This window comes from Capricornis sumatraensis, chromosome 9, assembly GCF_032405125.1.
Source record: "Capricornis sumatraensis isolate serow.1 chromosome 9, serow.2, whole genome shotgun sequence".
Lineage (NCBI taxonomy): Eukaryota > Metazoa > Chordata > Mammalia > Artiodactyla > Bovidae > Capricornis > Capricornis sumatraensis.
Genome location: NC_091077.1, coordinates 16,749,326 through 16,765,655, shown reverse-complemented (window position 1 = coordinate 16,765,655; position 16,330 = coordinate 16,749,326). Strand labels below are relative to the sequence as shown.

Here is a 16,330-nt window from a genome sequence, read left to right as displayed (position 1 = left end):
GGTCGGGGCCACCGGGGGGGTTAGCCAGCCAGTCCAGACACATGTTCATCGCACGCCCCCAGCTTCCCTTCGCCCCTTCAGTCACCCCCCCACCGAAAGATGAGAGCATGTCCCTGCTGCCCTATCATCACACCCAGGAAGAGGCCCTCCCCAAGTTCACCACTTCATGGGGCTAAACCTGGAGGGCGACCCAGTGGTACCAGGTGTCCAGGCGACTTATCTGTTCTGGTCCCCAGGGTCCTTGTCGCCTTCTCTCTCCACACTTCTGCCCCTGGAGCACAGTCTCCACCCTTCAGCTTCAGGCCAGGGGGGTGTATCCAGCTGCCTCCTATACCACCCCAGCCTCCACGGCCCCCAGATGCAGCTCACCCTAGAACAAGTTCAGAACCCCGTCTCAGCGATGCCCTGATTCCCACCCAGACCCCCAAGCCAGGCTCCCCAAGTAATCGGACAACCCCCCCCCCTCCATGGACATCACCTCTCTGCTCTGGACCCACTGTCTGTCCTGGAGGCCACAACCTTTTGCCTCCACGCTACCCCTTGACCATCCGTTCTCCCTGCGGCCGGAAGGATGCTGCCGTTTGACCTCAGGAAGCCGCCCACATCTGCAGCCCAGGGGGTACCCCTCGGATTTGGGGTCTATAGGTTCTGCCACAGTCCAGCCCCAGCCGCCAGGGGGCATTTCACAGCGCTAGACCAGGGCGAGAAGGGGGCGGGCAGACTTCCCTGGTGGTCCCCTGGTTAAGACTCCATGCTTCCACTGCAAGGAGCTAGGGGTTGATCCCTGGTCGGGAACCAAGATCCTCCGTGCTGCGTAATGCACCCAAAGGCGGGGGGCGGGGGGGAAACCACAGTGCTGGGCGACCACAGTTTAGAAGCCGCCACCCGGTGGACATGGCGCAGTCGTGTTGGAGATGCTGGAACCTACGCGTAGATTCTCAGCACCGCCGATGGCCTTGGGGAAGGGGAACCTAGATGGCTTGTTCTTCCCGCCCGTCATCGCCACCTGTTCTCCCCAGACATCCGGCAGGGGCCCTGCTTCTCTGAGGTGCTGCAGGCCACGTGCCAGGCTCAGTTCAGCAGGGGCGAGGCGGTCACCAGAGCCGAGTGTTGCTGCGGGGGCGGCCGCGGCTGGGGCCCCGGCTGTGAGCACTGTCCGCTACCCGGCACGTCTGCCCATCAGAAGTTGTGCCCCCACGGCTCCGGCTACACTGCCGACGGCCGAGGTGGGTAGTGTTCACTGTCGTGTGCCTGTGCCGCAGCTAGTGTTAGTGTTTGTGAACCAGTGTGTATGCATCTCTGTGCCGGCGGGTGGGTGGACCAGTGTGAACCACAGCCCATTTGTCGCTCTGTGGGTGTGTGTGCGTGAACTTGGGTGGATGGGTGAGCAGGTGTGTGAACGAAAGTGTGTGTGTATGTGTGTGTGTGTGTCCTTTGTTCTGGGTGTGTGGGAGCTGTTTAGTGTGTGAGCGTGTGAGCTGGTGTGCCTCTCCTATGAGTGCAAGCTGGTTGAGTATGTGAGCTGGTGTGTGTTGTGTGTGTGAGCTTGTTAGCATGTGTGCATGCGTGTGCTGGTGAGGGTGGGCCTGGGTGGGTAGTTCACACCAGAAAGTGGATGAGAAGGAGTGAGCTGGTTCAGGATTCCGATAAGGATCTGTGAAGATGGGCATGTGTGTGAGCAAGTGTGCGTGTCTGACCCAGAGGAACCTATGAGTGTGTGTCCTTGTGATTCTGTAGAAGCATCTGAGCAGGTGACTGGCATGTCCGTCTCTGCTTCCATGTATGTGTCTCGGGTGTCCTGATGAGGTGTCACCGGTGAGGCTGTGTATCCCCCACCCTGAGGGTTCTCAGCGTGCAGTAGGTGTGGGGATCACAGGGGCTGGATCTCCAGCTCTGGGGTGCAGGGCGGGGAAGCAAGGGCTGGCCTTACCTCCCAGGAGAGTGCTGGCGGGCCCGAGGGAGGTGGCGTGTCGTGGTGACCAAGGTGGGTAGCCCCAGCCGAGCCCTGCTTGTCCTCAGATGTGGATGAGTGCCGTGTGCTCCCTCACCTGTGCCCTCACGGTGAATGCATCAATAGCCTTGGCTCCTTCCGTTGCCACTGCCAGGCCGGGTACGCGCCTGACACCACTGCCACAGCCTGCCTAGGTGAGCCCCCCGCCCCTCCCCGAGCCTCTCTTTATAGCACCTGGCACACACTTACATGAGAAAACCAAGTCCAGAAAGCAAAGCAGCTTTGTTTCTTTCCTCCACTCCAGCCTATTTGGGGCATTTTTCTCCTGTTATTTGGTGCATCCTAAGATTTTCAATTACATTGTGTAGCAGGGGGTTCATCTAAATCAGGGTCAGCAGACTCCTGCCCAAAGGCTGAATCTGGCCCTCTGCTTGTTTTGTTAATGAAGTTTTATTGTCACACAGCCATGCCTGTTTGTCTTCTTACACTGTGGCTGTTTTTCCTGCCATGAAGGCAGAGTTGAGTAATTGGAATTAAGACCACAAAGCCAAATATATTTACTCTCTGGCTTTTTGCAGAAAACAAATGCTGGTTCCTTGGTTAAGCCCACAGATTCTGGTTGTCTAGGGTCTAGGAAAGAGGCCTCAACTGGGCCTGGGTGGAGACCCCCACCCCTGAGCCCCTAGGAATGTCTGTCTGACACTCCTGAGTGCTGTGTCCTCTCTAGATGTGGATGAGTGCAGCCAGGCCCCCACGCCATGTCCCTTCCTCTGCAAAAACACTGAGGGCAGCTTCCTGTGCGCCTGCCCCCGTGGCTACCTGCTGGAGGAGAATGGCAGGATCTGCCGAGGTGACATCCCTCTTCCCACACCCACGCCCCATGGGGCTCTGTCCCTGTCCTCCCCAGAGGCTCCCCCTCCCACTGCATGGGGTCAGCTTCCATCTCCAGGGCGTCTCCCCTGGGAAGCCCCCAGCCCCGGAAGGCCCTGCCCTGAGCCCACTGGGACCTTCTGTGTCACAGACCTGGATGAGTGCTCCTCCAGGCAGCACAACTGCCAGTTCTTCTGCGTCAACACCATCGGTGCCTTCACCTGCCGCTGCCCCCCCGGCTTCACCCAGCGCCACCAGGCCTGCTTTGGTGAGTTGCCTCAGCCCTCCCTGGCAGCATGACCCCAGTCTTCATCAGATAAGAAGCAGAGGCACAGTGTAAGCCAGATGTCAGGGACACAGCGGTGATCAAAGTCCTTGTTCTGTCGCTGTTTATATCCTGGTGGTGTCTTGGACCTCAGTCTTCTTCCTCACCCTAGGAACCTAGGAGGCCACCCTCAGGAGTCTCTCTGACCTTGGCCCAGGACACCTACCCTCACCTCTGATCTGCTGAGTCTATCCTTTAGGGCTTCTCCAGGGTGCTCCTAAAAGGCAAGGGGCTTATACAGCCCACACCCATCACTTCTTAGTGTCTTGTGGCCTGGGAGAACCAGATCTCCCCCAAGGGCTGAGCCCAGTCACAGGTGGCTTTGTTTGGGTTCCCATGAACTCAGCTAACAGATACTGAACACCTGTGTACTAAGCAGTGCTCTAGATCAGAAATCAGCAGACTCCAGCCCCCAGGTCAAGCCCAGCCCCCTGCTTGCTTTTGTCAATAAAGTTTTATTGGCTCATAGCCATGCCCATTCATTTACATATTGTCTGTGGCTGCTTTTGCTACAACAGCAGAGCCTAGTAGTTGCAACCAGGTAAATGATATTTCCTACCTGGTCCTTTACAGAAGCAGTTTGCTTCATCCTGTTCTAGACCCCGAGGGTACAGGACATGATTCAATTATACATAGGGTGGTTAAGTTGCTAAGTTGTGTCTGATTCATTTGTGACCCCATGGATTATAGCCCACCAAGCTTCTCTGTCCATTGAATTTCCCAGGCGAGAGTACTAGAGTGGGTTGCCATTTCCTTCTGCTGTTTCTGTCCCAACCCAGGGGTTGAACCTGCATCTCCTACATTGGCAGGTGGCTTCCTTACCACTGAGCCACTGCATGTATACCACATGTGTACGTATACACATATCTATTCTTTTTCATATTCTTTTCCCATATAGGTTATTACAGAATATTTTAGAGTTCCTTGTGAATATTTAGTAGGTCCTTGTTGGTTATCTATTTTATATATAGTAGGGTATGTATATTAATCCCAAACTCCTACTAATTCATCCCTCCCCCTCACCTTTACCCCTTTGGTAACCATAAATTTTTTACTGTGTCTGTGAGTCTGTTTCTGTTTTATAAACAAGTTCATATATGTCATCTTTTTAGATTCCGTATATAAGTGACATCATATGATATTTGTGTTTCTCAGTCTGACTTACTTCACTTAGTATGACAATCTCTAGGTCCATTGTGTTGTTGCAAATGGCATTATTTCATTCATTGTAGTATTACTAACCACAGTCACCATGCTGTACATTACATCCCATGATTTATTTATTTTTAACTGGAAATTTGTACCTATGACCCCCTTAACGCCTTTCACTCACCCTCCCAAAACCCTTCTCTAACAACCACAAGTTTATTCTCTGCATCTGTGAGCTTGGCTTTCTTATTTTGTATTTAGATTCCATATATAAGTGGTTGGAGAAGGCAATGGCACCCCACTCCAGCACTCTTGCCTGGAAAATCCCATGGACGGAGGAGCCTGGTAGGCTGCAGTCCATGGGGTTGTGAAGAGTCGGACATGACTGAGCGACTTCACTTTCACTTTTTACTTTCATGCATTGGAGAAGGAAATGGCAACCCACTCCAGTGTTCTTGCCTGGAGAATCCCAGGGACGGGGAAACCTGGTAGGCTGCTGTCCATGGGGTCACACAGAGTCGGACACGACTGAAGCAACTTAGCAGCAGCAGCAGCAACAGCATATGAGTGGGATCATACAGCATTTGTCTTTCTCTGTCCAACTGATTTCATCTTAGCAAAATACTCACAAGGTCCAACCAACCATGTTATCATGAACAGCAGGATCTCCTTTTTTATAGCTGAATAATATTCCATTGTATGTATATAACACATTTTTCTTTTTTCATCTGTCTTTGGACACTTGGGTTGTTTCAGGTCTTGGCTATTCTGAATAATACTGCAATGATCATGGGGCTGTGGATATCTTTTCGAGTTAGTGTTTTCATTTTCTTTGGATAAACACACCCAGAAGAGGAATCACCAGGAGGCCTGCAATTTTAAAACAGAATTAATGACAAGCCTCATTGAAAGAGGAAATTTGAGCAGAGGTTTGAAGGAGATGAGCCATGTGCATATCCGGTAAAGGGGTGAGCATTTCCAGCCATGAAATGACAGGCATTCCCCTTTCTCTGTTGTTGTTGTTCAGTCTCTCCCTCCTTCCTGAGGTGAGCACACTTAATGTGGCATCTGGGTGTGTGCAGCCATACACATGTGCACACAAAGGCTTATAAGACCCAATTCCTCCTGTACCCAAGAGAGCTTCTAGGTTCCCACAGGGATGTGCCTGGTGGCAAGAATCTTCATACCCAGTGAAGATGTGCTATACCTTCATATACGTACATATATATATAGTGGAAGATTCATATATATATATAGTGGAATATTCATATATATATAGTGGAAGATTCATATATATAGTGGGATATTCATATATATATAGTGGAAGATTCATATATATAGTGGAAGATTCAGTGGAAGATTTATATATATATAGTGGAATATTCATATATATGTAGTGGAAGATTCATATATATAGTGGGATATTCATATATATATAGTGGAAGATTCATATATATATATAGTGGAATATTCATATATATATAGTGGAATATTCATATATATAGTGGAAGATTCACATATATATAGTGGAAGATTCACATATATATAGTGGAAGATTCATATATATATAGTAGAATATTCATATATATAGTGGAATATTCATATATAGTGGAATATTCATATATATAGTGGAATATTCATATATATATAGTGGAATATTCATATATATAGTGGAATATTCATATATATAGTGGGATATTCATATATATATAGTGGGATATTCATATATATATAGTGGAAGATTCATATATATATATATAGTGGAAGATTCATATATATAGTGGAAGATTCATATATATAGTGGAAGATTCATATATATAGTGGAAGATTCATATATATAGTGGAAGATTCATATATATAGTGGGATATTCATATATATATAGTGGAATATTCATATATATAGTGGAATATTCATATATATATAGTGGAATATTCATATATATAGTGGAATATTCATATATATATATATAGTGGAATATTCATATATATAGTGGAATATTCATATATATAGTGGAATATTCATATATATATAGTGGATATTCATACATATATATAGCATCTTCATATATATAGATAGTGGAATATTACTCAGCCATAAAAAAGAATGAAATAATGCCATTTGCAGCAGCATGAATGGACCTAGAGACTGTCATGCTAAGTGAAGTCAGACAGAGAAAGGCATATACCATATCACATCACTTAACATGCAGAATCTAAAATATGGCACGAGTGAACCTATCTACAACACAGAAACAGGCTCTCAAACATAGAGAACAGATTTGTGGTACCCAAGGAGGATGAGGTGGGGGAGAGATTGATGGGAAGTATGGGATTAGCAAATGCAAATTTAGTACAGAGAATAGATAAACATCAAGGTCCTACTGTATAGCATAGAGTATTCAATATCCTATAATAAGCCATAATGGAAAAGAATATGAAAAAAATACATATATATATATATATATGACTGAATCACTTTGCTGTATACAAGAAGCTAACACAACTTTGTAAATTAACTTCATTTGAATAAGATAAATTTTAAAAAATTAAAAAATAAGGACTTTCCTGGCAGTCCAGTGCTTCAGACTCTGTGCTTCCACCACAGGAGGTGTGGGTTCAATCCCTGATTGAGGAATTTAAGTTTCCACATGCCGCATGGTGTGACCAAAAAAAAAACACCACTTTTTTAAATTAAAAAAATGTTTTAAATAATAAAAGACTCTCCAAACTCAAGGAAGCCCAAATTAGGATTCTCCTAAGAAATGTGTGGTTCATTCTGCATGATCCTGGTCCCAGCGCAATTTACCACTGTGGGTCATCACTACCACGGCAATGTTGCCTGGTAACTAGGTTGTCTTGGCTCAGGCTGCCATGGCTTAAAAAACAAGCCATATATAAGCAAGACATATATTGCTGGCTCTGGAGGCTGGAAATCTGAAATTAAGATCCAGTGGTGGTGAGGCTCTTCCTGGCTTCCTTCCTCCTTCCTCACATGGGGGAGAGAGAACAGGAGTAATCTCTCTGATGTCCCTTAGGGCACCAATCCCATCTTGAGGGCCCCACCCTCATGACCTTATCTAACCCTAATCACCACCCAAAGGTCTCGCCTTCTAATACCATCACTCTAGGGGGTAGGGTTTCAACATGGGGATTTGGTGGTGGTGGTGGAGGTGGGTGGGAACCCACACACATTCAGTCCATGACTCTGGCTGATATCCCACAATTTTCAGGTTTCCAAGAGGACAGGGTGCAGTGGTTACCTCAGGTTATTTTCCCAGAGAAGGAAAGGGGTCTTCGTTAATTTTATGTTGAGCACTGTCCCAGTGCTTCAGTGATTAGGTTAATTTAATTCTTATAAACACAGTGAGGTAGATATTACCATCTCTACACTACAGCTGGTAAAGCTGAGGCATGGAGAGGGTAAGTCAGTTGCCCTAAGTCACACAGCGTTGAGGTGGTAGAGTCAGATGAAGTCCTGTTTGTGTGTGATCTCAACTGTTTGTGACATTTCTGTGAAGTGGGCACTGTTCTGGATCTCCTTTCACAGTGGGGGAAACTGAGGCCTCAGAGAGGTTAAGTTGTGTCTGGAACAGTTGATCAGGTGGTAGGCCCGGCAGCATGGTGCCCCTACCACCAGGTGGCCCTGCCTCTTCTCTGTCCTCTGCAGACAATGACGAGTGCTTGGCCCAGCCTGGCCCATGTGGTACCCGTGGGCGCTGCCACAATGCCCCAGGCAGCTTCAGCTGTGAGTGCTATCAAGGCTTCACCCTGGACAGCTCCGGTCATGGCTGCAAAGGTAGAACTGGGCTTGGATGAGGTCTGGGTCCTTGGGGGTGGCCCTGGGGGCTGCCTGGCCAGCCTCTCGTCCTCTTTCTCCATCTCATAGACGTGGATGAATGCAGTGGGCCTCATCGCTGCAAGCATGGCTGTCAGAATGAGCTGGGGGGCTATCGCTGCAGCTGCCCCCAGGGCTTCACCCCACATTCCCAGTGGAGCCAGTGTGTAGGTGAGTGGGGGTGGGGGCGGCTGGGAGGAAGCTGACCCCTGACCAGAATCTGTCCAAACTTGGTGACTGGGAACCACTCCCAGGGCAGGATGCTGTGATAAGCAAAACTACCTAAAGGTCTGATGGGCTGGCCTAGAAGTTAGTTGAGTTCCCTGCTGCTGGGGAGGCTAGGAAGTCAGGGGTCTGCAGAGCCAGTGTGTCAGAGTGGTAGTCATTTCTCAGGGAGTGATAGTCTGGAGAGCTTAGTGGAGAGTCTGAGATGTGCCTATAATCACTGAGAAAGTGTGCTGGGATTGATTAGTGATGTCTGCCGTGGATGTGGCAATGGAAATGGGTGTGTGTTTGCTCCATCTTTTGTCGTACCTGTTGCAGACACCCTGAGTTTGAGGGACTAGTCTTCTGCCTTCCCTCCAGCCTTCCTCGCTGCACACTGTTCTTTGCTGCTCCTAATGACAGCGTCATCCTCAGCTCTCCTCTTCTTTCTCCCCTGAAGTCTAGCCTTCACATTCTACCCAGGTGGGGACCACTCTCCCGTGACCTCTCCATCACCTTTCCTTGGCCTTTGCCTTCCACCTCCTCTGCCCTGGGTATCACTGTCTGCCACTCCCGGACTCTCCATCCACTGTGACTCGGCTTTCTCTGTCCTGCCACTACCTCCAGCACTGCCTTCTCTCTGGCTCCTTCTCCTGCCCCTCCTGGTGGGTCCTCAGCTAAGTTCACCTTTTGCCCTGTCTCATGTGTTTGCTGTCCCCTGGGAGCCCACAGGTCGCCGCCTCATTGGCCAGTCCCCATTTCTCAGCCTGTCTCCTGCTCTGCATACTTACTCATCCATTCCTTTGGCAATGGTTTGCCCAGGACCTGCCTTATTCAGGCCCTGTGGATGCAGAAGTGAGCTGAGATCAGACTCCATTGCTGCCCACTTGTTGTCCAGTCTCGAGGGGGAGACAGGGATCAATTATGTCAGTGGTTCTCAAGCAGGTGCCATTTTGAAGTGTCTTGGAGATACTTTTGATGGTCACAACTGGGCGCTGGGTGCTCCTGGCTTTTAGCGGGTGGACGGCCCCCCAAACAGAGAATGAAATGGCCTCAAACGACAGTAGTGCCAAGGGGGGAGATCTTGTTCTAAGAACATCCCACCATTTAGGAATTCCTGGGAAGTTTTTTGGTTTGGGTTTTTTTTTTTTTTTCTCTTTTTCTGGCCACACTGCACAGCATTTGGGATCTTAGTTCCCCAACCAGAGATCAAACTCATGCCCCTGTAGTGGAAGCATAGAGTTTTAACCACCAGTCCACCAGGAAGTCCCTAAGATTCCTGGAAAGTTTTGAGAAATGCTTCAAAGGAGAATCATGGGATCTGGAGAGGGAAGATGAAGTATAGAGGCCAACAAACCTAGTCCAAGGACTCACAGGGAGCTTGATGGAGTCTTTTTAAAAAAATAGCTTTATTTATGTATTTATGGCTACGATGGGTCTTCATTGCTGTGCAGGCTTTTCTCTAGTTGCAGTGAGTGGATTCTAGTTGCAGTGGCTTCTCTTGTTGCAGAGCATGGGCTCAGTAGTGGCAGTTCTGGGGCCCTAGAGCACATAGGCTCAGTAGTTGTGGCACACGGGTTTAGTTGCTCAGCCATATATGGGATCTTCCTGGATCAGGGATCGAACCTGTATCCCCTGCACTGGCAGGCAAATTATTTACCACTGACCCACCAGGGAAGCCCCCGATGGAGGTTTTGACCTTGGTCTTGGGCTTGAAGAAGGAGCTGGAATTGGTTCATGGGGACGGGAGCAATGCAAATGGAGGGCTCAGGAGATACAAAGGTGGCCCCCCTGCCCCCCACCTCCTGCCCTCTCTCCCCATCCCCATCCACAGATGAGAACGAGTGTGTCCTGTCACCCTCGGCCTGCGGCAGTGCCTCCTGCCACAACACGCTGGGCGGCTTCCGCTGCGTCTGCCCCTCGGGCTTTGACTTTGACCAGGCCCTCGGAGGCTGCCAGGACGTGGATGAGTGTGCAGCTCGGAGGGGCCCCTGCAGCTACAGCTGTGCCAACACCCCCGGTGGCTTCCTGTGCGGCTGCCCTCGAGGCTACTTCCGGGCTGGGCAAGGGTGAGGGGCTTCAATGGAGTGAACCCAGAGGCCCCCATACCCCGGGAGTGCACACACACTCGCGGGCCCACATGCAGGCATGTATATACATGTATGAGAAATGGGGCAGAGGCCCAACAACACCTGTGGATATGCATACACAAGCTCACAGCCCACTGTAGTGTGTCACTGGCCTGCACACCTTCATGTGCTCAGTGCTAATATACTTGAGTGTGCATAGGGCTCACACCAATGCCTGGGTACCCTTGTGCATTCCTGTATCCCAGTGTGCATGTGTGCAAGCCCATGTTGACAGGGTGCACGCAGGCTCACACACACACACGGGTACACTCGGCTGTATATCCACACCTCTGCGTGCATGCAGGTTCACACCCACACCCATGTAAGTCACGGGATGCACACCCACATGTAGGTGCATGCAAAGCCACACTGGCACGCTCATCCTCATCCCCATGGGCAGTGTGGCTCCAAACGGAGTGTTGGGGGTGGGGTGGCTGGGGAGGTCCTACCAGCCTGACTCACCTGCCCCCTGTCCTGGCCCAGGCACTGTGTCTCTGGCCTGGGCTTCAGCCCTGGATCTCAGGATGCCCCAGATGAGGCGGAGCCGCTCTCGCCTGAAGCCTGCTATGAATGCAAGATCAACGGCCAGCCCTCTCGTGACCGGCCGCGGCGTAGTGCCCATAGGGACCACCAGGTGCCACGGGGGGTGTGCTGGGCATGGGGAGCAGCCAGGGGACGGGCAGAAATGAGGAGCACAGACTCCAGGTCACAGCTGTCCCCCGTGTCCTGGTACCTGCCTGCATCTCCCTGCACTTTCTCAGCCCGAGGATTCCCCTTGGGAGCTCTCTGGGGGACAGAGGCCCCCAAACACCCCAACTTGCTCCCAGTGACAAGTCAGACCCCTCCCACACAGACCCTAGATGTGATGCCTCCCGGGGATCCTTTCCATGGCACTTGGATGCAGGAGAAATGCCTTGAGCCCCCAAACCTGCCTATGCCCTGGGACTTGTCACCTGTCACCTCCTGGCTGGGACAGCCCTCTCTCAGAGTCCCTCTGGGCTTAGGCACCAATAACCCTCAAAACAGCCAGCTTAACCCCTTCTTCCCTCCCCCTCGTTCAGACCCTCTGCCACTGCACCTCCTTCCAGTACCCATGATGCTCCTGGAACTACGCCCAGGCCTCCTGAACCCTCCTTGTCTTTGGAAATTGCAAGAGTCTCTCCCCCTTCCCCACTACACTCTCAAGAACAGCAGAGCAGTTCTGCAGTTTAGCCCCTCTGTCCCCTGGGGCCCCTCCAGCTGTGGCCCTGACCTCACCAGGGCCTTGTGTAGGGAGGATGTTTTTGTCACAGATTCAGCTTGCTTGTCCTTCAACTGAACAGTCCCTGAGGCCACTTCTGGCCAGTCTTGCCACCATCCCCTCTAAGGCGTCTGAAAGCTAAGCATGTGTTGAGCACCTGCTGGATGCATGTGCTGCTCTAAGCACTTCCTTTGCTCTTCTTTTCCTTCTAGCTGTTGTTTTCCCCTTTCTGGGAAAAACCATGTGGGTCTATGCCCAGGAGGCCTGGGTGTAGTTCCAGGAGCATCATGGGCACTGGAAGGAGGTGCAGAGGCAGAGGGTCTGAACGAGGGGGAGGGAAGAAGGGGTTAAGCTGGCTGTTTTGAGGGTTATTGGTGCTTAAACCCAGAGGGACTCTGAGAGAGGGCTGTCCCAGCCAGGAGGTGACAGGCAACAAAAGCATTTGTTGCCATTATTTTTGTAAGCTTCACAGGGATAAGGCCTAGTGTCTCAGGTTTGCCACTGTTTCACCAGCCCTTGGAACTCAGCAAGAGTGGCTGGAGTGGTTGTCAGGGCTTCTAGCATGGACCCCAAGCAGGCTGGGGCTTGTGGTTTTGCCTGCAATACCCATGGACTTCCATCAGGTGTCACTAAGAGTGCATGTCTAGCAGCACTCCTGGTGAAGGGCAAAATCTCTGGAACTGAAAGGCCGGGAGAAAGGGAGGCACGGACAGGAATAGCTTTCACTTTCAGGCCACAGCAAAACACCCCCATCAGCATGTAAATTAGGCAGAACAAACAGCTCTGCCCAGAGCAAAGGAGACGAAAACACAGATAACCTCCTGTGAGATTGGACTCATCACCCAGCCAGGGTCGCCTGCCATTGAGGTTTGCTGGCTTATTCAGGGGTCCTGTCTGGCTGCCAGGGCCAGGAAGCATTCAGAGGAGCTTAGATAAAGAGGATTTTGTCATCTGCACACAGCGGGGCTCTCAGAGAGCCCAGATGCAGGAAGTGCAGCGGGCCTCCGGAGGAGCGATACTGGGCAGCTCCTCTGTCTGGCTCCTCTGTGTCTCTGTCCCTGTGTGTCTGGGGCTGGCTCTTGCTGCAATGCCCATGGTCATAACTCTAGCCGCCCCAGACCACCTTTGAGTGACCTTAGCGTTTTGGGGCCTGATGCCATCTGACTGCCTCCCGATCTGGGTTGTTGTTCAATTGTCAAATTGTATCTAACTCTCTACAACCCCATGAACTGCAGCGTGCCGGGCTTCCCTGTCCTTCACTATCTCCCAGAGTTTGCTCAAACTCATGTCCATTGAGTCAGTGATGCCATCCAACTATCATCTGTCGTACTCTTCTTCTTCTGCCCTCAATCTTTCCCAACATCAGAGTCTTTTCCAATGAGTTGGCTCTTCACATCAGGTGGCCAAAGTATTGGAGCTTCAGCTTCAGCATCAGTTCTTCCAATGAGTATTCATGGGTTGATTTCCCTTGGGATTGACTGGTTTGATCTCCTTGCAGTTCAAGGGATTCTCAGAGTCTTTTTCAGCACCACAGTTGGAAAGCATCAATTCTTTGGTCTGGGTGTCTGATGGGGAATCCTCTATTTCTTCCATCCAGACTGGCAGGGATCCAAGTAAGGTCCCTCGGTCGAAACAAGGGATCTGAAGTCAGCCTGCCTCCCCCTCTTTGATTTCCACCTGGGAACCAGCCTCCACCTTCACCTTCTGTTTACAGCCCAAGCTGACCACTGGCCTTGTGGGTGGAGGGCTAGACAGGAGTCAAGGGCATTGAGTGGTCCATTTTTTACTCCACTTTAGAGATTGGCTGAAAATCTCCCCTTGGCCCCTTGCCTCCCCCATACCCCCGCATTCTGATTTCTCTGAGCCCCTGCCATCATCCACCTGGTCTTTCTCCCCAGGCGAGCCTGGCCAGCCTTGACACAGAGGCTCCGCTGACCTTGGGACTGAACCTCTCCTGTCTGGGCCAGACCCAGCACATCCTAGAGCTGAGGCCAGCGCTGGAGAGCCTGGGGGGCCGCGTCCGCTACATCATTGCCCGCGGCAACGAAAGAGGCTTCTTCCGCATGCATCACCTTCATGGTCTCAGCTCCCTGCAGCTGGGGCGCCGGAAGCCAGGGCCTGGCACCTACCAGCTGGAGGTTGTGAGTGTGGCCGAGCCCTGGGGCACCCAGCCAGAGGGGCGGCCTGGGGGCCGACCGTTGCGGCTGAAGGTGCAGTTGCAGCTGCTGTAATTCCGGGGGTTCCCACACCTCCCACCTGGCCCCAGGCACCCCCTGCAGCCTGATTTTCAGACTCACCACCTGGGCACTGCTCCACCCCTGCCTCCTTCCATGGGGTTTTGGGGAAACTGATGTCACTCTGTTTGCTATACCCACCCCTGCCCCAGAAGACCCTAATGACCAGCCCTGGACTCAATGGACCCCTGGGTCCCCATGTGGTCCTCCTCTCCAGAGGTGGGAGATTTGGAAGGCGGGAGGGTTCGATCCCCTGCAGCAATGGCTGACCAGGTGGAATCCCAAAACTCAGGAAGAGTGAAGTGTTATCCTCTGACCTCAAGCAAGCCCAGCCTCTACCGGAGGGACCCTGACACTGTTTCCTGGAGACAGCTGGCAGCCGGAGCTGCGTGCCCCCTCCACTTCTACAGCCAGGGTCCAAGAGGGCCCTGGGTTTCACTGTGTCTGGTCAATCTCAGGCTGAAACTTCTGCACTGCAGGGGGGACTGGCCCCCAGGGGGTCGGGAGGACATGGGAATGGGTGGTTGGGGCGGGCCTAGGGCTTGTCCCTTCCAGCAGAAGAGCCCGTGGGGCCCCAGCCCAGTCACTGATGTGCAACCATGTTCTCATCCCCATGGGGTACTGGGCTAAGGTTCTGAGGATACTTTCATATCAGAAGCAGAGACAACAATAAAGTTATTTTGGGTTAAGTATGTCCCTTGGCAAGTTCTGGCAGTAGAGGCTGTTCTTGGCAGGGCCAGGAAGGGCTTACAAGGAGGGGACCAGGAGGGCAGAAGCTTTGAGAAGCATGAGCTTCTACCCTGGGTTCCGAGGAGGAAGGATGTAGGTGAGATGGGTGAAGACCAATGCTGCGTCTTGGGGCATCATCCCAGGGTGCAGGTAGGTTCTGCCAGCTTCAGACCCGGGAGTTTTGACACAAAGTCAGGCTGCAGTGCTAACCACTGATTCCCTCGTGAGTTTACCATCACTGATAATAATAACTCATGAGCTCAGATGACATATTATACTAGGCACCATTCCAAGTATTTTACAATTACTGGCCCATTCGGTCCTTCTTACTGAGTCCAAGCTCCCACACTGCTTGCTGCACGACAGGCCGATAAATCGGGAGATGAGTTGTTGGGGCAAAGAATAGCGACTTTATTCGGAGAGCCAGCAAACTGAGAAGATGGTGGACTTGTGCCCCAAAGGAATGTCTTGCCTGAGTTGAATCCAGGCTTCTTTTATACTAAAAGGGGAAGGTGTGAAGTCCAACCAATTTCCTGGTTCCCGTCAGCCTCCAGAGGGGAGGGGACATGTTAATTTCTTCCTTCCTGTAGTCATTCACAGATGGGCCTGGCCTGGATGCCTCCTGTAAGCTAATCGAAGGTATTTTAGGTTTGTGCTCATTACCTGGGAAGCAACATTTCCAGAGATGGGCCATTATGTATAATTTAAGCTTATAGGCAACATCCCTTTACTGATTAACTTGAAATAGGATACAAAAGGTTCTTCCCTGTTACATTTATAACCCCGTGGAATAAATACTGTTACTCTCATCCTCGTTTTACAGATAGGAAAACTGAAGCTAAGAGAGATTAAGCAACCTGACCAAGGCAACACCAAGGTGCAGATAGAAGAACCGAGTTCAAAGTCAGGGGAACCATGCCTGGTTGGGCTGGATCTACTGAATTTGATGGCCAAGCTCAATGAACTCATCATGTTAAAGTTAAGCTTGTGCAGGTGCTTTGATGTGTAACAAACAATAGCGTATTTAGTCCCCATGAACATGTATGAGGCAGGCAGTGTTACCACCTCTGTTTGGGAAACCGAAGCTTCGGGAGTTTGGAAACTGCTCTGGGCACCCACACAGTGTAGTGGGACCGGGACATTCCACGGAGTCTGCACCTTGGCCCCCAACCACTTATTGTCCTCTAGGGATGGTACATTTGGGTCTCATCTGGAACGTTCTCAGTCATGGTGGAAATGGAGGCCACACAGTTGGGTGGCTCGAGTCTGGGTGAGAGACCCAGGACCCCAGTGTGTGGCTCTGCCTTCTCTTGCAGAGTGGTCACTACTGCCCGGCTACAGGGCTCTGTACTTATTCCAGTCCTGGCCCACCTGACTTATCAGGAGCCTCTGGGTCCCATCAGAGCATGCAGAGAACTTCTCTGTCCGTCACCCAGTCTCACTACAGCCCAGGGGTCTGGGCAGAGCAAGCATGGTGACCCCAGTGATGAGAAAGGAAGAAAGGGTGATCTGCTCAAGGCTGCCACTGGGAAGCACAAGGCTGGACTCACACGGAGCCTGCAGCCACTCATACAAGTGCTTGGCCCTCATAGCCTAAGAGCACAGATCCTGTGGTCAGAGGGCATCGTGTGGGTTTCAACACAGGCTAGAGGTTTGCACCCCTT

At 51.2% G+C, this 16,330-nt stretch overlaps 1 protein-coding gene across 1 annotated transcript in view; it reads left to right on the top strand.

Moving 5' to 3' along the window:
- Nucleotides 1-13,934, top strand: part of FBN3 (fibrillin 3) — an 87,897-nt gene extending 73,963 nt beyond the window's left edge. The window contains exons 60-68 of the mRNA XM_068980990.1: nucleotides 1,020-1,226; nucleotides 2,020-2,145; nucleotides 2,679-2,801; nucleotides 2,973-3,089; nucleotides 7,963-8,091; nucleotides 8,182-8,301; nucleotides 10,169-10,403; nucleotides 10,947-11,097; nucleotides 13,602-13,934. Of these exons, the coding sequence (XP_068837091.1) occupies nucleotides 1,020-1,226; nucleotides 2,020-2,145; nucleotides 2,679-2,801; nucleotides 2,973-3,089; nucleotides 7,963-8,091; nucleotides 8,182-8,301; nucleotides 10,169-10,403; nucleotides 10,947-11,097; nucleotides 13,602-13,934 (1,541 nt within the window). The remainder of the gene's footprint in view (nucleotides 1-1,019; nucleotides 1,227-2,019; nucleotides 2,146-2,678; nucleotides 2,802-2,972; nucleotides 3,090-7,962; nucleotides 8,092-8,181; nucleotides 8,302-10,168; nucleotides 10,404-10,946; nucleotides 11,098-13,601) is intronic.
- Nucleotides 13,935-16,330: the final 2,396 nt, after the last annotated feature.